At 31.2% G+C, this 23839-nt stretch overlaps 1 protein-coding gene across 1 annotated transcript in view; it reads left to right on the top strand.

Annotated features, from left to right (window-relative positions):
* Positions 1-7345: 7345 nt before the first annotated feature.
* The window catches only part of LOC106645443 (uncharacterized), a 61754-nt gene continuing 45260 nt past the window's right edge, over positions 7346-23839 (top strand). Inside the window, exon 1 of the mRNA XM_014361308.2 lies at positions 7346-8338. Within this exon, the coding sequence (XP_014216794.2) occupies positions 7582-8338 (757 nt within the window). The 5' untranslated portion in view covers positions 7346-7581. The remainder of the gene's footprint in view (positions 8339-23839) is intronic.

The following is a 23839-nucleotide window of genomic DNA, read 5'->3' as shown; positions in this document are numbered from 1 at the left end:
CATAACTAAAAATTCTGATAATTAACTAACAGATTATAAGGACTGTTTGAATGGGATAGTTTGTAAATCTTCCACATCTTATTATTATTTTAATGATTCCAAACAACGTCCAAACAAAAACTATTTATCAGACATACTGACTAAGCCCCCAAGTAAGGCAGAGGTTAACAAGGTGCAATTTTACACAGAGCTTCGTGGTTCTGGCTAACTTGAATATTGTACTTGGTTATTTGGAATTTCCGTAGTAAGAATGTTCTATTTTGCTTGTACAAAGTTAGCTTTAGCCTGTCTTTGCCGAAGGTATTGACGTTACATCCTACTTTTTTTAAAAAAAAGCCTCTTCTTTGTGAAGTTGCAAATAAAATTTTACGCCCTGTTGATACCTGAATACAATCTTAGGGCTTATAACTATAGACCTTCTAAACTGCCTGTTTACTTGAGCCCTATTTGTAGGCTTGTTATATTAAACGCTTATCTTTGCAGCCAGCGTACTATGCACGTCCCCCAGGTTTTAGTTGAATTAAGTTAAATTTTTTGAATTTATGATGTTGTTCATCCCTGTTTAACTAGGAATATTTAAATTTACTAAGTAAGTTACAAACATAAATTATGTGGATACCTACCAGAAATACAAGCTTAACGTCGGCATACTATTCTGTTACAGAATTTATTATCAGAAACAACAATTCTTCTGTGTCATTTATGGTTTATATACTGCGTTAGTTATAAGAATGGTAATTTTGGATTTAGTAATTCAAATAACTTAGAAGTACTCTATACGTTACTGTCTTGTCAGTTAAAAAAATGTCTATGAATTACTTGAACGTCAAGCTTCTATTTTTTTATAGGTTAGGTTGGAATCCTGATATTGCAATGTAATTTAAGAAACAAGTATAAGTCTAATGATGTAAGTAACTTGCGAAAGTCTTATTCGAAATTTATATTTTTATTCAAAACACAAGGGTAACTTGTAATATTTTTATTTTTTAAGGTTATAAGTTTGTTCAGACATTGGAAAGTATCTTCAGTTAAAAATAGTGATTAATTTTTCTCTGTTATATGCAAATGCATCATTTTTGTTCTCATTGATTGTTAAAAAGTTAAACTTAAAGCTTTAAAATTACGGTTCTTAGCTTTATTTAAGGTTAAAAAAATGATTACCTTGTACGGTATGTTAGACATAGAATTCTTATTCAGGGACCTAAAATGTACGTTATTATAATCATTTTTTATAAAGTTACCCATTTTTATACTTAATATAATTGTATTAATACATTTTTTGGTCAACATTACCTTATATAACCTGTATCCATCGTAAGCCATATCATTTTTTTATCAAGAGCCACGTTCTAACAAAAAGTGTTGTACAATATCTTTAAAATAAGCACAAAAAATTTTTCTCATATTGCCTTAATTTTTGGGCAGAGAGGGGAAGGTCGAATCTGAAAAAAAAGCCCCATCTTCATACACAAATTTTAAGTAACTTTTCACGTAACTCCTGAATATAAACGTAACCAGGTTACTTAAAAATCTTAACGTACGTAAATGCATACCTACTTTCATGCATTTATACAGCCGTACAAATGTTTTCTTGCCCATAATTATGCATGCACATACATACATGTACAACATATACAAATTATACCAATAAATAAAGACGCTTTAAAAATTATATATAAAAAAGTAATAATACTAACGTAACGTTTAACTAAAGTACCCACAGGGGTGGCTTAAGACATTCTGGTACCCTGGGCAACACTGACCAGTTTGGCACCCTATATAGCCCTATAAGCTTTTGAGATAGGTATAGTACTTCATGAGAAAACTATTTAGTAATTTTGTCTGATTTTTTGACAAACATCTCCACCGTCAGTGACGGTCACAAATTTTGAATTTTTTAATTTGACCGCACTGATGAAAGTGGTGTTAAGAAAGGATAATAACTGTACTCAAAATTTCTATATTTTTCGGAAAAGCTAAGACATACTCACCTTATGACGCCAATCGTTACGTTTCAAATAATTTTTATTACACTTGAAATATTTATTTCTGTGTAGCAGCCGTACAAAAATAATTACATTCGTTTTAAAATGTCCCATATTCTAAAGTAGAATTTGCTTTGTGACATACTAAAATATCTCATTACACTGCATTGCTATTCAGTATAGTAAAAATTACTACGAGTGAAAGTAAGTTTGTATAACGTCTATAGGTATACACGTCTAATGATTTTCAAATTTAGGGATATATTAATGTAATCATGACAAGAAACATATTTTTTTAATTTACAATGGTTAAAAATGAATACCTGCAGACAAATACTTTAGAATTGACTGATTATTCGTTATTAACAGTATTGTCAACAGGAAATCTACAAAAGACGAAGGTTGAATTCCCAGTCACTGCAGATCTTTTTTGGAATAAAACATTTTTTAAACACTTTAGTAGGTATCTGTATTCTGAAAGGAAAAAGATATCTATGCACAAAAGAACTATGAATTTTAATCTTCTGTTAGTTACATTTATATATTTAGTGTAAAACATATATGTGTATGTATATATTCCTTATCTTACTTTAATATAAAACTCATTCTTGCACGAAGTAAAAATTACTATGTCAAATGACAAATTTTAATATAATCTGGTTTTACTGTGTAGCATAGTAATTTTCATAATATGGCGAGTACATCTCAGCTTTTCTATAAAATATAGTAATTTTTATTATAGTTGTAATTCTTTTTCTAACACAAATTTTCTCAGTGTACAAACTGTAGAATACAATAAAATTATTTTAAATTTGTAGGTTGGGTTATTAGCATATTACAGCAACTTTAAATATAGAATAGTATATTTCTCACCTAGGGCAGCAAGTAGAATTTGCGCGCCCGAAGGGTGCAATTTTTGTTATATGTTTGTGCCCGAGATGAGAGCCACATATTTTGTATCGAGGGTGGAAAGTGCAACTTTGCGCCCATGGGCACACTTGCTGCCCGCCGATTACCTTCTACCCTAAAGCGGGAACAACCTTTTGGTCCAGCAGGGCCAGAATGTTTCTTCCTGCACGTAGATGGAAACTAACTAGTAGACGGAAAGTTTGCACTAGGGTGCAAAGCACTCCGCGCGAGGGACGAAAATGTATGTTTCAAAATATTTTTTGTTTTTAATTTCATATCAGTACTACAATTATGCCAATGCACGTCGTAATCATATTGTAAGACTATTTTAACAGAGACATAAGCTCAATGACTGCAAGATACTTGATACAACTAGGTGATAAAGGTCTCAAACAAACACTACGTATTGGTATAAGGTATTTTTGATACGTACTCAAATACGTAACAAAACTACGTAAATATTTTTAATTGGGTATGTACTTTATGAAAAAACAACAAGATATACTGTTTACTATAAATTGTATAAAAATCACAGTGTATTTTTGAAAAATGCAAAATCTTTAAAATTCTATGTATCGATCTGCCATATGGGATTTGTCTTTTTTTTAATTAAATTTTTAAGACCATGATATTCATCAGCGACCTTACAAACGTATTGTATATAGCTTTTTTCCAAAATGCTTTTTATTCTAACAAATAAAAAAAGGAGAAGAAAAGTGCATCTTTTGAGCCCTGTAGTGGTCAGAAAGGGCTTAAAACAAAAGTTTATGGCTTACGCTTGAAAAAAAAAAGAAAAAATAAGTTATAAGGCTTTCATACTTTCCTAATCTTTGATTTCAATATGAAAAACTACCGTCATATGCTGGAAACCCAACCTACAAAATTTTAAAATAATTTTATCGTATTTTACGAAAAAACGTTAACGAAAACGTATTTCTTTTTTTTTTGACCCGCATAATTTTTCCCCTAAAATTGGCAAGGTTGCGGTCAAAGTGAAAAATTTAATATTAGTGACCGTGGCTAACGGTAAAGATGTTGGTAAAAAATCTGAAAATATAATATTATAGCGTTCTCATGGAGTTTTACCAATCCCCAAAGTTTAAACAAAAATTTTTTTCTGTTTCAGTTCACGTGAAAAATGACCCACGCACAAATTTGCTTATAAGTGTGCCTGTGTACGTCTATGTGTGTATGTAATTACGTACGAATAAAGTATTCCAAAAAGTAGTAATCTAATTAAATACTGTTGTGAAAAAGTCTTTGTCTCAATTGACTGTTGCGCAACACATTTTTATTGCGAAAGATACTAATGGACTAATTGAGTTATACCATGTGACACTTCAGTAGAATATTAATCATATATATTTAATAATCGTTTATTAATAATACTCAAATATCACTGATTCCAAGGAAAATATGGTAAACTAAATTTGAAAATGTAAGTGGTGAATTAGTTTATTATGATGGTTTAAGTTTTATATTAACATTTTTTATTTTTACCTAGAAAAAATGGTTTTCATAATGCAACAGTATTCTGCGTTGTCGTTTACTTGGCACCCCTGCCATTCTGGCCCTCTGGGCCAGTGCCCAGTTTGCCCCACCCTTAAGCCGCCCCTGACTGTACCCAGCTTGCTTATGCAGAGAAATAATGGATACAGTCAAGGTTAATCTGAGCTGCCGCAGTAACGGGATGTTCACATGGGATTCTCAGTAAATAAAATTCATAGATTGGAAAACTTGTATAAACGTCTATTACTTAAGTACAAAATGAGCCAAACACGTTCAGTATGATTTTCAGTGAACGAAGTTCGTTCATTCTCATCATTAAGCAACAACACGTGTACGTACTTTCCCTGCAGGGAACGAAAATTCGGCGTTCAATGTATTAGGTACAAACTGTTCTCCGAATATCTATAAGCAGATTTCATTCTGAAGAGTTTTAAAAAAATTTGTTTTGCCTTACACAAGGACACACCAGACAATGCTTTATAAATCAGTTTTTATGGAACCATTTAAGCTCTTGTGCAGTGCCATAAAAGAAGAATCGTACGTGAGAACATGTTACACAGGTGCACATTAATACATGTGTGCAGAGTTGATACATGCACACCTAAGTGTTTGTGTACTTATAAATATTTCTATTTTTCATTATACAAAAGGAACGCTATGAGGTAAAGAAAGTTTTTTTTGGAAATTCTTCTGCTTTATTTTCTGTCTCCGTAAAAGACAATTTAAAATTTGCTCTACGCAGTTATTAAACATTAAAAAACATGTAATACACCCACCAAACAAAGCACCTGACCTGCTTGAATCAAAACAAATGAAAAGGCCGTGTTCTCGTATTATCAATTATTTATAATAAAATTTTAACGCAATTCATGTTTTAAAGTCTTATCCATTGTATGTTTGTTAAAAAAAAACAGTATAAATTTTTGCAGTAAAAAAGTAAAATCATGATTTTAATGAGTATTTGTGGTGTTTTTTTAGTTTTATTTCTAACATTATTACCTTGCATTTATTTAGATTAAGGACTTAATTTATTAGACTATAATCCTTTATGAGTTATGTAATAATGACATTGGTAAATATTATCTCTAACATGATTTAAAGTGATTTGAGAAAACAATTTATTTTCTTCATTCAGTACAACGTAAACAGAATAACTTTTTATCATAAAGGCTTCATGAGTACTTTGCGCATACGTATTCTTTATGTGCTTATCCTTTTCATATTGTAACATCGTAATGCAAAGCATAAAACGCTTATAAAATATTAACGTTATACATACATTACCCTATCCAAAATATCAGTGATAAATCAATGCTGAAATCAGTCGTAAATTACATCGTTGATTCTGCGTCGAAGAGGCCTCGAAGATCAGAAATCAATTTACAACTAAGTTTCCTTTGTTATTCTATAAATATCCTTATTCTTATGATCAAAAATAAAGCATGAAAGAGCGGTAAATAATGACTGTTAACATTTTTATTCATTCATTATGAGCGTATTTATAACTAAACTATGTAACATTTATGACTTATTAAACTAATATTAGCTTAAAAATATGTATACAATGCAAGTAAATTAAATTACGAGTGTAATATGAACAATATTTGAAAAAAAAATTTCAAATCATCTTAAAAGTGATAAACTGATGTCAACGAAGTGTACAAAAATACATTATCGGCAAGAAACTAAAAGAAAGAGAGGGTTATACATAAAAACATGACTATAAAAAAAGTAGTGAAGCATGCCGAAAAGGAAACATACGTTATTTTGAGCTTCCATTTCAATAGGGTATGCATAGAAATGATTGGTGAGTAAATACAAGTGGTGGGCGTGGTTATCTGAAGAATAGGGGTGGAGCAGCTTCAAGGTGGTTTGTTCTCAAGTCTTCTCATGTAGTTGTAAAGGTAATAAAATTATAAAAAACGTTTTGTATAACAATTTCATTTTGAAGTTTCTAACTGATGGGTGGTTTTTATATCTACTGGTATTATTATTTAAATGACTATTTACTTACTTGTAGTAACAAAAGTTTTGAGTTTACTGAGGTAGTAGAAAATCATTCCTTATAGTTGTCTTAAAATAATCATGAACAAAATTTTGTTAAATTTTTGAAGTTATTTCCAGTACAAAGTTTCGTCTCAGGAATATTTTAATTTATAACCTCTTAGGTTTTTTTTTTTTTTTTTTTCAGAAAGGCACAAAAAAAATATGAATAAAATAAGAAAAAAGTTACTTTAGAATAAAAAAGAGCCGTAAAATGTATTACCATTAGAATAAGACATATAGTATATCATATAAGTGTAAGCTACCATAAGAATACAGCAACTTAGCAAAGATTACATTAATAACGCATGCACAAATAGACTACATGGAAAGTAACCAAGTAAAACAAAACAGAGATACATGTAAGCCCGCCTCACCCCCTCCTTAAACATGTAACTGCATTGGGTACTAAGCTGTTGAAAGGCAGTCGACGAGTAGAAAAATCACAAGGGTGGGGAATCACCAACTAGTATCGAATCAACATTGCTTCAGGATTTTGTGGGAGGAGCTATTACACTGGACCTTGATAGAGATACAATCGAGGCTGTCTAATCCAGTAAACTCGTCAGCCTATCGTAGAAGAAGTGATGGAAGGGAGTGAAAGTGGGCATGTCTTAACAACTTTACACCTCACTAGGGGCTAACGCCATGGCCAGCGAAGTTTAGACATCACTAGGCGACGGATGGATAGCCAGTCAGAGTTGTCACGGCAATCACTTCGGTCCTAAGAAGTTTTACGGAAAACTTTGTTAAAATTATGTTAAATGTACATAGTCAGCCAGTATGGCAGAAAAAAGGCTGAACAAGTTGGTAGACTTCCAATTTTACTATTTTATTAGCTTGTTGTTGCATTTGAAAGCAGTACAACTTAAATGTTTCTTGAGTCTTTGAGTTGATGATCCAGTTCGTGTGTGTATTTGTGCTGTGAATAAGTGTTAAAAGTTACAATAATTTTAGTTCTTAAAATACTTATGTTCATAAAAAGCAAAGATAAGACATATGTGTGTTCGTAAAGTATACTTGAAGCTGTAAAAAAACATGGTTCTCCAAAGGTTGAGAGTGCATTTTTCAGACAAATTTAAAATAATAACATTTTCATGCAAGTAAAGACAGTAATACCTAGTATTATAAAATAATGAGTGTAGTACTGGCAGCAATGGACGTAGCACACGCCTTTAGCAAATTTGCTATTTCAAGCCAACAGCAAAGTATTCAAATACAACAACAGCAGCACATGCCAAATGAAGATAACGTTGCAACGTCAGAGCCGAAGCACGGAGAAGAGCTGCATAAATCATCAGAAAACTCATTGCTACATTTTAGTGTTGTCAATATACTAAGGCCAGAATTTGGCCAAGCAGCCATTCTAAGCACTCGTAACTTATCTTTGAGGCAATTGACTCCAGTAAAGGTATTACAACTACCCATTGAGAGGTCACTTGGCCTCCCCCAAAATCTCAGTCTTGCGTCATCGAGCTGTCTGTCACCTAACTCTTCCTCATCGATATTTGACTCTGGATTTAGCATTGTTACCGCAGTTCACAGAGATTCACGTGATAGTCTCTCATCACACTGTGGACTTGACTCACCCACACATAGAATTTCCTCTTGTCTTAGCAGAAGTGGTAGTCTTGAAAGCTTGGCCAGTAGCCGCAGTTCTATAGTAGGAGGATCAGTTCACTGTTCATCTTCATCAACATCATCACCGTCCTGTTCTTCCTCTACTTTCTCGTCTTCTGTTACTTTGTCTACAGTACTCAGTACCAGTCCTGAGTCTCACAACAATGACAGCATTTCTGACAGTTCTTTAAACTCAAAAAACTCCACTAACGCACAAAGTCTTTGGCCAGCTTGGATATACTGCACCAGATATTCAGATAGACCTTCTTCAGGTATTTTTGGCTTTTAAATCATTAAGACAAATTTTATGTAACAGTATGTACCATCTACTTGTTTTTATGATTTTTTCTTGGTTACTTAACTTTTCTACACCTTTTATTATTATATTTTCTGGAAGTACTTGTTAAATTTAACTTTTTAATTCTTACGTTTCAATTAATTAGTCATTTTAATCTCCTATGCATAACAAAATTTCCTTCCCCCCTTGAAACATAATATTTACAAGATTGGCAATAATTTTAAAATCATTGCAATACTAATTGTTTCTAATTGTTAACTTTAACTAAAATGCTTAATGCAGAATATTGAAGAATTGTACTAATAAATAGTGTGAAGTAACTGCAACTAATATTAAGCAAAAAGTAAGTGATATTTATTCATAGTATATAAAATATTTACTGCTCTTAAAATCAACCTCTAATGAATATTATTTAAAACGAATTCTAAAAGGTAAATCATTCTAAGTCTTTAACATAAGAAAAGTGCTTATAACATTACAAGTTATTGGTTTCTTTACAACTGCAATACATAAGTATCTACACACGTACGCAAAAATATTTTCTTAACAGCTAGTTCCTCATTAATTAAATTAGTTGACTTAAATAAGCCCGACAGTCTCCATTGTTTTTAAAGAGAAACTAAAAAAAAATTTTAACATCTTGGGTGCATAGTTATAACAACGTTACATCATGTAGTCGGTTCTAGTTTTTACAAGCAAACAATTTACGTGCTGGAGCATTAACTTTATTTAAAAATCTTATCTTTTAAGATTGATTGCCATGTGGCTAAAGCCATTTTATTCGTAGTGGGATTGATTGAAAGAGGCCAAGTGTATTATTTGGCAGGATTTTTTCAGAATCAATTGCGTTAAATTGTAGATAAAAGTAAAATGAAATAAGCTTCTATTGCACATATATTCATTAGTAACTCTTATTAATTTGTTGACTCTGAAGATATATGTTTTGACAAAAACTTGATTTAATGAAAATTAGAATGAAACTACATGTTATTATCGCAAGTGTCTTTTACTAATTAAACTACACTGCACGAATTTTTATACAAAAAAACATTTTAATTTATTACTTAATTATTCATTTGATAATATAGCATTTCAACTAAAAGTTGTCTTTAAAGATTTGTTTACTAAGTGGTAACATAAATCTTGCAAGGGAAAGATTGAGAGTGTTTATGTAAACGTTTATAAAGACTGAGAATGAGCATAATTGTGTTCTGCTAATTCAAAAATAAAAATGAGTACAAAAGTTAAAAGTTGAAATTTACAATAACCAAAAAACTTCAAAAATTAAGTCTGATACACATTAAAAAAAGTCTACTAAGAAGCAATTTTTTAACAGACACTACTTCTGTAAAACCGTTAGATGTAATAACCGTTGGAGTAGCAACTAGCAACCAAAAATCAATTCGTATATTACTTAATAATAAAATAACATCATTTTTAAGTAAAGATTGTTGATAAGATTTGCAGAAAATGAAAAGATTTGTATTCCTTGCTTGTAACAAAATAGTATAATGTGACCACAAAGAACCTTTTATATTTACTACTTAGTTTTGGAAATCAAGCTTAAATTACTTAATTACAAAACTCTTTGTACTTATGTTTTTCGTAGAATGCAGGATTTTCTAATTTAATTAACCAATTGAATTATGCAGAATATTTATAGAAGTTTTTTATTTTAGATAGAGAAAACCAGTTCATATAATGCTTAGAATCAAGAAATATCTTCGTTAAAGTATTCCCGTATAAAATAGAATATCTAAAATAAATATAAAATTATTAGTTAAAATAATTTAAAAATAAAAAATTAATTAAAATTTTCTGAAGTATAAAAATACTGTTTAAAAAATACTAAAATGATACACGTTGCTTGCCTGAAGGCTTATTTTTTTGAATGTATTAGGAATTGACAAAATACAGTACAACACTGATATAAAGGTCTTTTAAAAATACGCTTAAGATATTTTGAATGCTGATGGTATGATTGCAATACTTTTAAAGTTATTTTTATACATCATTATAAATCATGATTATTTTTATTAATTTAAAAAAACGTTGTATAATAGACATTGAATCTGATGTCTATGTAAAGAAAGAGAAAACAATCCTGAAAATTTGTTTGCTAGAGTGGTAATCAGGTACTTTTCTATGGTTAAAATACCTCTTACTTTTGTACTATTGTTAACTGGTTAACTGCGTGTACGATGAATTTTACCGTTATAAACAGTATTTTTGTAGTAAGTCCAGTGCCTTCAGCTGCTAGTACATTGAAAATTATAGTCTAGCATAGAAAAAATAAGATTGCCAAAAAAAAGTCTGTAAATAATAGTGACTCCAGATTATTATTCTAGTACAGCAATTTTTATAACTCCTTTTTTTCTTTATGACTATATTACTCTCCTTATTAATGCGATTATTTTTTTACTAAACTGAAGAAAATGTTGTTAGAAAAATTTTTACAACAATAATAAAAATTACTACACTTTTTAGAAAAGCTGAAACATACTCACTATGTCATAAAAATTACTACGATACGTTGTTAAACAAGATTATATGAAAATTTACTATTCAATATCGAATCAATATAATAACTATTTCTTGGTTCCAAAATAGTATTTATATTTAAGTAAGAGGAAAAAAATATCTATTACATTAATGGTTCTCCATAAGTGAAAAATACCGCTTGCTACCTGGGTGGGATTTCTCACTTACCAAGCGCCAGAAGACGTAAAATCGTATACGCACAACATTCGGAGGTTAAGAAATGCCCTAGATTTCACATTAACCGCCCACGGTTTTACTTCAGGTGGTTATTCGTGTAAAATCTGCGACATCCTTAACCTCGCTCACTAGGTGCATAATTAGCTAATTCCTATCATATACACTGAGAAAAGTAGTGTTGAAAAAATTATTCTACCTATACTAAGAATTACTATATTTTTAGGAAAGCTTAGACATACTTATCTAATGACGCAAAATTATTATGTTTAAAATATTTTTTATTTTATTTTAAATAATTTTTATCATGCAGTAGCCCTACAAAAATTATTACACGGCATAATGAAAATTACTATGTCTAACATAGTAAAAATTAAATAGTATAATCTTTGCTGTACAACACAGTAAACTTTATTGTAATTTTTTAAAAATGTCCCACATTCTAAAGTATAATTGGCTATGTCACATCGTAAAATTTCTCATTTCACTGCATTATTATTCAGTATAGTAAAAATTACTATGTTTAAAACTAGTTCTGTACGATGTCTATAAGTCCATACGCCTATTAAGATCAAATTTAAAATTATACTTATGTAATCATGACGAGAAATATATTTTTTAATTTATCACGGTTGAAAGTTGATACGTGCCGACAATTAATTTTAAATCAACTAATTACCCGTTATCAATTCCGTGGTCCACAGAAAACCATTTGATTCTTAACTTTATTGTGTGTATGATAATCCGTACACGTTTCCACACGTACTTTATCCATACTCGTGTGAACATCGTATCCCGTTGTCTAGTGGTTGCGGAGCCTGACTTGGAAGCTGAAGGATGGAGGTTCAATTCCAGTCACAGCAGATCGTTTTTAAAATATTATTATTTTTAAAGCACATTAACATACCTGTATACAATGAAAAAAAAAAAAATTTATACACATTTAAATGTACACATTAACCTTCTGTTTAACACATTATGTAGTATATGTGTAATATATAATGTATTTTTCTTCTCTTACTTTAATATAAAAATCATTTCTGATTAAATTAAAAATTACTATGTTGAATTATAAATTTTAATATAATCTGGTTTTACTATGTAGCATAGTAATTTTCATAATATGGCGAGTACATCTCAGCTTTTCTATAAAATATAGTAATTTTTAATATAGTTGTAACACTTTTTCTAACACCATTTCTCTTAGTGTATGCGCAGGGAATATATATTTAACCGTCAAGTGATTAGGATATAGTTTTTATTTATTTACATATTTTTTCCATAAGACCATAGATATAGATGCATTTTAAAAATAAATTTCATTTAAAAAAAGATCTCCTCTGACTAGGAATGAAACCACTGACCTTCGGCATCCAAATCAGGCTCCGTGAACATTAGACCACGATATATGTGATATATCTGCTTAAGCATCGATATAGTACATGTACGAATATGCACTATTTTATGATACACAACTTAAACTTAAAAATCGAAGAATTTTCTGTAGACTACGGTGTTGTTTACGGATAATTAGTCGTTCAAAATTGTTTGTTTGCGCGTATCAATTTTTGACCATTACTAATAAAAAGTATGTTTCTCGTTATGGTTACATCATTAGTATAACCTCAAATTTGAAACTGAAGAGGCGTGTATTCCTTGAAACGTCGTGTATAATTATTTTCAAACATAGTAAATTTTACTGCATTGAATAGCAATGAAATGTAATTAAATATTTTATTATGTCCTATAGTAAATTCTACTTTAGAATCTGGGATATTTTAAAATGATTACAACAAAATTTACAATGTTGCATAGTAAAAATTATACTTCGTTATTGTGTACAGTAAAATTTTTAAAAAATTTTTTACTATGTTTGATACAGTTATTTTTATTGTGCTGTGTTTTAATTTTTGTAGGGCTGCTACATAATGATAATTATTTAAAATATAATTAAAATTACTACAAATGTAATAATTTGCGTCAATGAGGTGAGTACATCTAAACTTTCCTAAAAAATGTAGTAAATTTCAATACAGTTATACTTTTTTTATCAAAACTTTTCTCAGTGTAGTATTACAAAACTCACAATCTTACATGTTAACATGCCGAAATAATGATTGTCAAACCCTCGAGACAAAGTAAATGTCTATGTTATAACAAAATTTCACGAATTAAGGCTCTTTAGTATTTTTTTAATATCTGAATGTCCTCGGTAGTTACCTATGTTGCTGTACATTTTAGGGTAATTTTATACTCAGAAATTTTGTTCTCGACTGATGCTTGCACTTAGCACTAACTCTTTTCGTACGCCAGTTTTAAGGGGGCTCCAGCGAGCACTGGTACCAACCCGAAAACTATTCGGTTAGTTGGTATCACTTCTGTGAGTATATATCTATACATACGTGTATATATAAGCGAGCACCATCATCTATATATATGATGTGTCCGTACCTATGGTAAACAAATAGCAGCTTCTGTCACGTACAGAGCGTTTTATTTAGAATTAGTTTTTTTGTGTTATAAAAAATGAAAGAAATCACACATCACTGTAAGAGTCATCAAGACTTTTAGGATGCTGAAATTATTTTGCAACAGCAAAAAAGAAATAAAAAAGTAATTGATGATAATAAACAAAAATTAATTGTATTAAAATGTATTATTAATGATAAGATAATTTATAAAATGGCCAAAAAATCGATATCAATAGAAGTATTAGTAGATGCATATAAAAAAGATCCTACAAATGGCATCACCTCATTATTATCTAGAGTGTAAATAATAAAGTAAGAGTTATTTCAAATAAAAGAATTATTGACGCAATTTTTGATAAAATAAAAAATAATTGCAGTTAAAATTTTTCAATGTTCTATTTTATTTAAAAAAAAAAATGTGTAAGTAATGCATAGGAGAACACGATTAAAAAAGAGTTACAAATGACATGAAACTTATGTAAGTACTTGCAGTGTAATTCTGAAATATTCAAAAGCGCGCGCCTTACAAACAACAAGATGGCATCCCGTCATGACCCTGCTAATTCAATGACTTGATCAATACTTTACAAAATATCTCAAATATTTCCAGGCTTACCTATATTTTTGAAGGTACCATCTAAAAGCTGAGATGTTTTTCTATAAAACAGTTACCGTCCTGACATGTAACTCCTCAATTATTGTTAGAAAATACCGATGTTTTCACGTTGCTCTATGAGAGGCTATGTATAATGTACGAACTTTGAGAGCAAATATCTCAAAATTTTTCAGGGTTAGAGGGGTAAATCAGGACACCGTTGGAATCAGCGTGTTTTTATCTATCAATTAAGCTACCTGTGACCTCCTAACTCCTCCCGCTGGAGCCCCCTTAAAGTCATCATTCATGGCAACAGTAAGGTCTTTTCTAAAAAAAGTTGTGTAAAATAGTTTTTTGTACGAAGTCCACCGAAAGTCTCAGTATAGAATGAAAAAGACACTAAAACCAGTTGGTAGTTATATTGTCAATTATTTCCACGTTAACTTACTGTTAGTTAAACAGCATGTTATTACAGCATGATGATGAAAAACGTACGTCTTACCGTTGACGTCTGGTCTCGAAGCTGCTTCGTTAAGTTCAAAAACAAGTTACTAATTCAGTTGGCTGGAGTCAATTCGATAGTTGAAGATCAATTTTTGTCTATGTAAAGGACCATACATGAAGATATTGGTTTTTTTTATCGTTTTTATTTGATTTCCGTATTCTCTCAAGATATTATTAAATAATAAGCAGCTGTTAAGCGTTTCATAGTGTTACGGGCGTGGATTGATTCAGTCAAGCCAGTGCCTGTGTATTGGCCTACTGGCGTACAACTGACAATACAATAGACTGCGTCGGAGAGTGCAACTAACACAGCCACTCTAGGTGGCGGTTGTGGCTGGTCATCGTAAGGTTTCGTGAATCCTTAGTTGACGGGCTCGAGTCCCTGCTCTGCCTTTTTAGCGGAGCATTTCACTACAATATTTTGGACTCTTTAATCCATTTATTTAATAAATTGGAATTACCTGCTTTTAATCTACACGAGAATCCCCAAAGGTTGTTTCATAACAAGCGTAATTTGGTATCAGAAGTGGGATGTAAAATGGCCTAAGACGGTCGAGTGGGTATTCCATGCAAAAAAATTACTCAGATGTGCGCCAGATATATCCGTTCCCAACTTGGAACAAATCTGCATTACTTCCGGTGACCGATAAAAAACTACATCTCCTGGTCAGTCAGTACACTAATGCAGCTATACGGAGAAAAAATCTCAAAGCAAACGCATAGCAGCGATGGAAATGCCCCTAATTTTTTGAGCATATGCGATTGGCTCATGACATGTGTGCTTTCAACGCATGTAAGCTATGCCCACAAGCATAAGCGCTAACCGCGGAGCAAACGCATAAAGGCACTGGCTTTTTTCCATCGTGCCGATACATTTTAGGAAGAGAGGGGGTACACACATCGTTTTAATCTCTTTTAAATATAGTCTAACTATTGAAAAAAATATTCTTGTCCAACAAAAGCGTTGGCTTAATTGTTATTAAATAAATGTTATGAACAAATTAGTTTATTTTACGGTTGATCAATAATTATTAAATTTTAAGACAAGAAAGTATCTTCTTTTGTTTTACAGGTAGTCTGCTGTTATTATTTACAAATTATTTATATACACACCGATAAATATATATTTCAATAATCAATATGTACTTAAGCTTTAACGTCTGTAAGTGGTAGGTAAGTAATAAATGACATGCATTAATGCACCAACGGTCACACCTGCAAAAAGTAAAATGTAAGAAAACCAATTTCATGAAATATTTAATGTAATATTGACTTACAAATGATTTTTTTACAAAAATTTTTTCTAATTAATAAATTCAAAACTTATTGAGCTGTTGTAAAAAATGCTAATTTGCTTATAAAATTTGCCAAGAGCATCGTATCAAAATTAATTTTTTTAAATACGTAGAAAACTATTTATTTTTGTTAGAAATTAGATGCGTTTTAGCATACCTTAAATTGACGAAGTTTTAAGCATTTATGTGACTGCAAAAATTATTGTTAAAAAAAGAAGTTAAAATTGAAAAAAAAAAATTTTCTGTATCATTGACGTTCTTTATATTCTTGATAAAATGCCGTAGGAATTTTGGGTCTAACTTATTTTTACGCTTTAAGCAAGTTAATGAATTTTTAAATTAATAATTTGATTGTGGTATCATTTTTTTAAATAAACAAAAAGCTTGTGCACAGTTAAATATGCTTATAATAGGTACTTAACACCAAATTTTCAATTATTTTAATTAATAAATAAATATACTACAAATTCGTAAAAAATAATTTTTAAAATAAAAATTTCACGCTTTTTTGCAACTTAACATTGCAAAAAATAAATTTTTAAATAATCGAAAAAATCTTAATCGATAGAAAATTTTATCACGAACAATTTTGCTACAGTCATTTTTTAATCAGACCAACAGAAAAGAAGTTATGAGCCAAAATGTTTAAAAAATTCGATTAATTTTCACAATTTGTTAAAAAACAATTGCAGTCGACGCTTTTTTTGGCTTATGAAAAACCATGTCACAAACCCTTAAATTCATGAACACGATTCTTCCCTTGTTATTGAGGGTACATAGAACAAGAAAAAACTTATTTCAAAGGTGTGCCTTATAAAAAAATTTAATTTTTTTCTGGACGCGTAAAGGAAATTTGGATTGGATTTCATCATATGCGAGAAAAGACTAATAAACAGTTGTTGAATTTAAAGAAACAATACCCAGCAGGTGACGTAGCATCATGTGTTATCGGGGATGATGACCCATAAACTGGGAAGGTGTCGCGGACGTGGCTTGGTTCAGTCGAGCCAGCGCACGTCTGTTGGCACACCAGCGAAAAACTGACGACACAATAGTGCACTCTAAAGAAGTGCAATTAATACAGTGGTGGTTGTGGCTAAGCGGTCAGCGTCAAAATTCGCAAATCCTTAGTTAACGGGTTCAAGCCCCTGCTCCACCTTTGGGGCGGAGCATTGCACTACAATATCTCGGACTCCTTCATCCATTTATTTAATAAATCAAAAATATCTGCTCCCCATCTACACGAGAATCCCCAAAGCTTGTTACGGAACAATGATTCTGACTAATTAAATAAACGGAATAAAGAGCATGAAATATTGTAGTGAATTGCAGGGGCTCGAACCTGTCAACTAAGGATTCGCGAAACTTGACACTGACTGCTCAGCCACGACCACTGCCATGCGCGACTATTTAATGCACTTCTTTAGAGTGCACTATAGTGTCGTCAGTTGTACGCCAGTGTGCCAACACACGGGCACTGGCTTGACTGAACCAAGCCACATTCGTAACAATAGGAATTCATTGAACTTTATTTTTTAGTATCTAACTTTTTGAAGTATTGAAATGGTGAGTGCTCAATTGTTCTTTGCAAACCCAACAATATATTGAGAAATAAAAGAGATGTTCGGGAAAATAAGGAACAACTGCTAAATACTAATCATTCATATTAAAATACTTTCGGCAACAACTATTAAAAATTTGTTTCCTTATTAATTTTTTTCAGTACGTTCCATGGTGTTTACTTTACCCGTTGAACAAAGTTTTTTTTACCAAACAATTGCTCACTTAAAGCCACATAAACGCTGATCTTAACGCATTTTCAGTGCTAAATTAACTTTAAATCAAGCTTATTTCACGTTCAATCAACTTAAACTGAACAGTAAAAGTTGACCATAACCTTAAGATGACTCGAATTTTTCCGATCACTTACCTATTTACTTAGGTAATCTCACAAGTACCTACTAAGGCTATACAGCTAGTCAAACGGTGGGCACCCTTTAAGCAACCTAATTAGTCTGTGGACTACGTAAGTAACGCTGGCAGCGCTATCGAAAGACACGATATTTCAATAAGAGTGTCGTCAAAAGAAATAAATTGCTATTTTTTAACTAATGTTTTGTTTTTAAGTTCATTTATAGTACTGAATTAAGGTATAAAATAATTAAGTAAAAACAATATTTCTTAGGAACAAAGTTCCTCTAAAAGGCTGAAATCATGTGAAATAAATGGCTATGTGGATCCGTTGAGGTATGGGGGATCAAGAAAGACAAGTGGTCTTCTTAATTCTCTTGCTCACTTTAAATGGCTACAATGGATATAAAGTAAGTATATTTTATATGATTACAACTTGGTAGAGACTTCATCTCCAAAATACCATTGTTTGTACTGCTTTGACACTGAAATTCAATACCAAAAACATTGTTGTGCCTCATAACGCTTAAAAATGATTTAAAACTTATTATACTATTTCTGACAACACCCTTTTCAATAAATATATATATATATGTATATATCCACTAGTGGGCGCGACTGTCTCACACCGCGATACATATACCTATGCATATAGCTGTATTTATGTACTAGTATTACGCTGCCCATAAAAAGAGCCAAACATTATGAAAAAATATGACCTGTACTAAGCTTTACCCTACATGCGGATGCAAAGACACGTATATACAATATCGTGACATGTTACGTACTAATTGTTTGTTTCATCAATTTCTCATTTTACAAGCACCCACAGTTGTTGAAACTTTCTACAAATTTTTTTTTATACCTTTTTGAAGCTCTGCGCAGATTTTAGTTTGAAATTGACTGTCAATTGCTTAAGGTAGTCAATCTCCTAAAATTCTAAAATTAACGAAATACTGCGGAAGAATTGTTAAACTAAAAATAATTACCAGTAATTAAAACATTAGAAGTAAAATTTTGCCGAACAAGTAAATTTAATTGCTGTACTTTATTGTAGTGCAGATGAGTGTGAATATTATAATGTTCAATCAATGATTAATTAGTTAATTGTTTGTAGCTAATTTTTAAGAATGCTAAAGGTTGGTCTGGAGGAAAAGCTACAAGGACAAATAAAGAAAACGAAACTTGCTAGTATGTTATGTAACTTAGTTGGATCAACTTTTTTCCCAAATTAAGATAAGCTCTTAAGGGGGCTCCAGCGAGCACTGGTACCAACCCGAAAACTATTCGGTTAGTTGGTATCACTGCTGTGAGTATATATCTATATATACATGTATATATGTTACCGGCAAAGTGTATAATCAGGCATTCTATGGAATGCCTAGGCATTCTATAGAATGCCTAACAGAGTTAGGCAAAGTATAGAATAAGTCTATATTTCACACTTTGCCTAGGCGTTCTATAAAATGCCTAAGAGATACCCGGCAAAGTATGAAATTATCAACAAATACTCGTTGATTAGCGAATTTCTTCTCAGTTTGCTGTTTACTTTTGACGTACACGGTCATAGTTTGAGGACTGGCTTAGAAATGGCTCAAGAAGCGAAAGAAATCATGAGGCAACGTTTTGAGAATAAACTGAAATCAGTAGACAGCAAATCGAATTTGGTTATACAAAGTAATGTGAAAATCTTAGATCTAATAAAAGTAGTTAAAGAAGAAAAGTGCAAAGAGACTGGTAAATCTTCACGACATTATTGGTTGCTGCAACACTACGATGTGCTAAACGTTGAAGGACGCGAAAAGTTAATTTTGCCAATTAGTGAAGCGAATGCTGATATTAAGAATGATTGTGCCATGGAAGATTTTGACGTACTGTACAAACAATTGTATGCACGATCGCAATTTAGTGTTTGTGAAGAAAATTTGATTCGTATTGACGAAGTTCCCGAGACTGAATCTTCGGTGCGAGCTATAGCAACTGCACAAAGTAATGGAACTGGGCAAGGAATAAAAAAATGTTCTTGCAAATCGCGGTGTACGACAAAAAAATGTATATGTTTTAAAAATAACAGACTGTGTAATTCGCGATGTCACAAAAGTTTATCGTGTTGTAACAAATAAGTTTTTTTTAACCATATTAATTTAAATAGATCGTCTGTAAATAGTTTTGTAATTAGAATAAATGCATTTTTTCGATGCAAATGCAAATTCCGAGCCTCAAATAAATTTACTAATAGCAGATTATACTTAATTTTTACTTTGCCGGATACCTCTTAGGCATTCTATAGAATACCTAGGCGTTTCATAGAATGCCTAGGCAAAGTGCTGAAAGAATCTAATATTTCATACTTTGCCTAAAACAGCCCAGCATTCTATAGAATGCCTGAATTTCATACTTTGCCGGTAACATATATATGCGAACAGGCGAGCACCATCAACTATATATATGATGTAGTACCTATGGTGGACAAATAGCAGCTTCTGTCACGTACAGAGCGTTTTATTTAGAATTAGTTTTTTTGTGTTATAAAAATTGAAATAAATCATACATCACTGTGAGAGTCATCAAGACTTGCAAGATGCTGCAATGATTTTGCAACAGCAAACAAGAAAAAAAAAAGTAATTGATGATAACAAACAAAAATTAAGTGTATTAAAAGGTATTATTAATGGTAAGATAATTTATAAAATGGCCAAAGAATCGATATCAACAGAAGTATTAGTAGATGCATATAAAAAAGATCCTACAAATGGCATCACCTTATTATTATCTAGGAGTGTAAATAATAAAGTAAGAGTTACTTCAAATATTAAAATTATTGACGCAATTTGTGATAAAATAAAAAATAGTTGCAGTTAAAAATTTTTCAATGTTCTATTTTATTAAAAAAAAAAATATAAGTGTAAGTAATCCATAGGAGAACACGATTGAAAAAGAGTTACAAATGACATAAATCCTATGTAAGTACTTGCAGTGTAATTCTAAAATATTTAAAAGCACGTGCTTTACAAAAAACAAGATGGCATCCCGTCATGACCCTGCTAATTCAATGACTTGATCAATACTTTACAAAATATCTCAAATATTTCCAGGCTCACCTATATTTTTTATGGTACCATCTGAAAGCTGAGATGTTTTTCTATAAAACAGTTACAGTCCTGATATGTAACTCCTCGATTATTGTTAGAAAATACCGATGTTTTCACGTTGCTCTATGAGAGGCTATGTATAATGTACGAACTTTGAGAGCGAATATCTCAAAATTTTCCAGGGTTAGAGAGGTAAATAAGGACACCGTTGGAATCAGCGTGTTTTTATCTATCAATTAAGCTGCCTGTGAGCTCCTAACTCCTCCTGCTGGAGCCCCCTTAACATTTCTAGCTTAAAATTTGGGCCTGAAGTATGGTTACTAATTCGAAAAATATATCAACATATAGTTGTTAGGAGTCAATTTGCTACACAGATAAAAAGTTTTAATCTAATTAAATTTCTTGGCTCTTTTCCTATTGTCCTCATATATTAGATGTCTGTCAACAAAATCTTCATGTTCGGTTAGGTCTAAGTCAATCAGTTAGCCTACTCAAGGCGTACCGTTTGTTTTATTAAATTGCTTTAGTAGGCCCTTAATAACTACGAATCGGCAATCTACGGAGGCTGAACGACAGCAACTCTAATGTTTTTGATAGAGCTTCGAGCTTTTTATCGAACGTACATTGAGTGTAAGCCCGTAATAAAATTTCTGGGACATATTATGCAAGATATTCTACAACATATCTTACAACAATATTCTACACGAAATTTTATAAGATATCGGGAAAGATTTCTCGCACGAAAGCCTACACAACACCCTACACAATATTAAGCAAGATTTTTAGCAACTCACAAAGAAAAACGTATAGTATGTAACCCTTAAATTTTTAATTTTTTCTGTCTTAACCCGTTATAATAGCTGATATTAATAGTAAAACAACAACAAAAGAAAGAACCTTTACTGCTGATGAGGAAATGTAAAGAAATGATTCTTTTCTTATTTTAAGTATATCGTTTATCGTTTTGGTAACCTAAGTAATAATTTATAAACAATTTAAGAATATGAATTCGACATTGTTTCGTGTGTCTTAGTACGTTTGTCAGCAATTAATCTTGTCATTTATTTAACGACTAATTTCTGTTTACGGATTTTACTTTAACTTTCCAAAAACTTTTCATTCAATAGAAGAAATAATACATCATTAAAAAACTAATAAATTTATTGTAACTGTTATAAATAAGTGGCGGGTTACCTTTTCCTCTTCAATACTTTAATATGTATCGAATACCAGAATAAAAACAGATTCTTTATTTATTTTTACAGTTAATAGGTAAATTCTATGACCTATGAAAATATAAGTTTATACACAAAATAGGGTGTTCTTAAAAATTATTTGATTTCACTAAAAAATTAGGAAAACTCCTTTTTATTTAGTACTGACGACTGTGGAGAGTATTCAATTGAGGGCATAAGAACATTATTAAATGTTGTTTTGTATGATGTTGTTTTGTTTATTTTATGTTTCATAATTTTAATAGTAGCCGTCTTTTTTACGTAGTATAGTTTGAAAAAAAAAAATTGGTAAATATGGTAAAGATGTGTTCTATTTAGTTAACTTTAAACTTTTACCATTGCAAGATGAATAAATATTGCAAAACAAAACAATTTTTAAATAATCATTTCAAGATAGTTAAGATCCACACATTTTAAAACACAAAAAAATTTTTTTATTAACAAATTGTGTTGACTTTCGTTAGTTAAAACTATGCTAAAATGTAATTTTAATACTACTCCATAAAGTAAGTACATAATACACGATTATTAGACAATTTTAGAGTTACTTTGCAACTGAATATAAAACTCATGGCAGTGGAGTCCCTCACAAGCAGTGCACACGTGCGGAGGAGCACACATAAGAATAAGTAAAGAGTAAAGTTAAAAAGTGGTTTAAGGTAAGAAAAGTGGGATTATTGAATAAAGAAGTAACAGTAAAGAGAAGTAATAAATACTTTAGGAGCATAATACAAAAAAGCACTTTGCAAAAAAAGACTCAGTTTGTTAGAGTGCAGAAGACAGTACGAGACAGAAATACGCTTACAAGGATCAAAGTAAATGCATAATTCAGGAGCTGTGGTTTTGTGTTATATAAAGGTTAGGCTTATTGAGAAAAGCAAGTAGCAAAGCTGAAAGACGAAATAACAAAAGAGATCAAAAAGGTCGAGACAAAAACCATTAAGAAAATACAGGAGCTCCAAAAATCATACTGGAAAAAGCTAGAAAACAAGATGGAAGACCAAGCGAACAAAGAAAAAAATTAATGTAGAAAAGAGCTACATTAATTCAGAAAATAGAAGAACTGGACATCAAGGCTGAAAGAAGGAAGAGAGAGCAAAAAAAAAAACCATTATTGTCAAGGGTAAAAAGTTAAGTGACTACAAGTTAGTACTACATGAAGTACGTAAGTTTTTAACGGACCAGTTTAAAATATCAATTAAGATTAAGAAAGCATATATGGTCAAAAAAATGAGGATAAACATGGCACAGCATTACGGTGGCACCTCTACAAAGTGATACAAGAAATAAATTCATATAAAAATATAGCGTTCTACCACATTACGTTTTGATAGACAGTGACATGATAATAAAAGAGAGAGAAATACAAAGAAAAGCAGTAAAAATAACAATAGGGGGAGAAAAACAAGGGTAAGCAGATATAAATAAGGGTCAAAAAATTTCAGGTAGATAAGATATAGGGGAAGCGTAACGAAAACAGTGGAAAAATTTAAAGAGCAGAAGCAACGCCCAACAGCAGAAGGAGTAAGGGATTGAAGGGCATAGAGAGTCTTAAAACCAAATTAGAGAAAATTATGAACAAGATGAGGGCGACAAAAGAGAGAAAGAGAGAGAAAGAGAGAGAGAGAGAGAGAGAGAGAGAGAGGAAAGCAAGAGT

The sequence above is a fragment of the Copidosoma floridanum genome, unplaced genomic scaffold, assembly GCF_036245765.1.
Source record: "Copidosoma floridanum isolate Cflo_tuat_1 unplaced genomic scaffold, Cflo_Japanese_pri ptg000016l, whole genome shotgun sequence".
In the NCBI taxonomy this organism is placed as follows: Eukaryota; Metazoa; Arthropoda; class Insecta; order Hymenoptera; family Encyrtidae; genus Copidosoma; species Copidosoma floridanum.
Note: the sequence above shows the minus strand (reverse complement) of the source record. Positions and strands in the feature narration are given on the sequence as shown.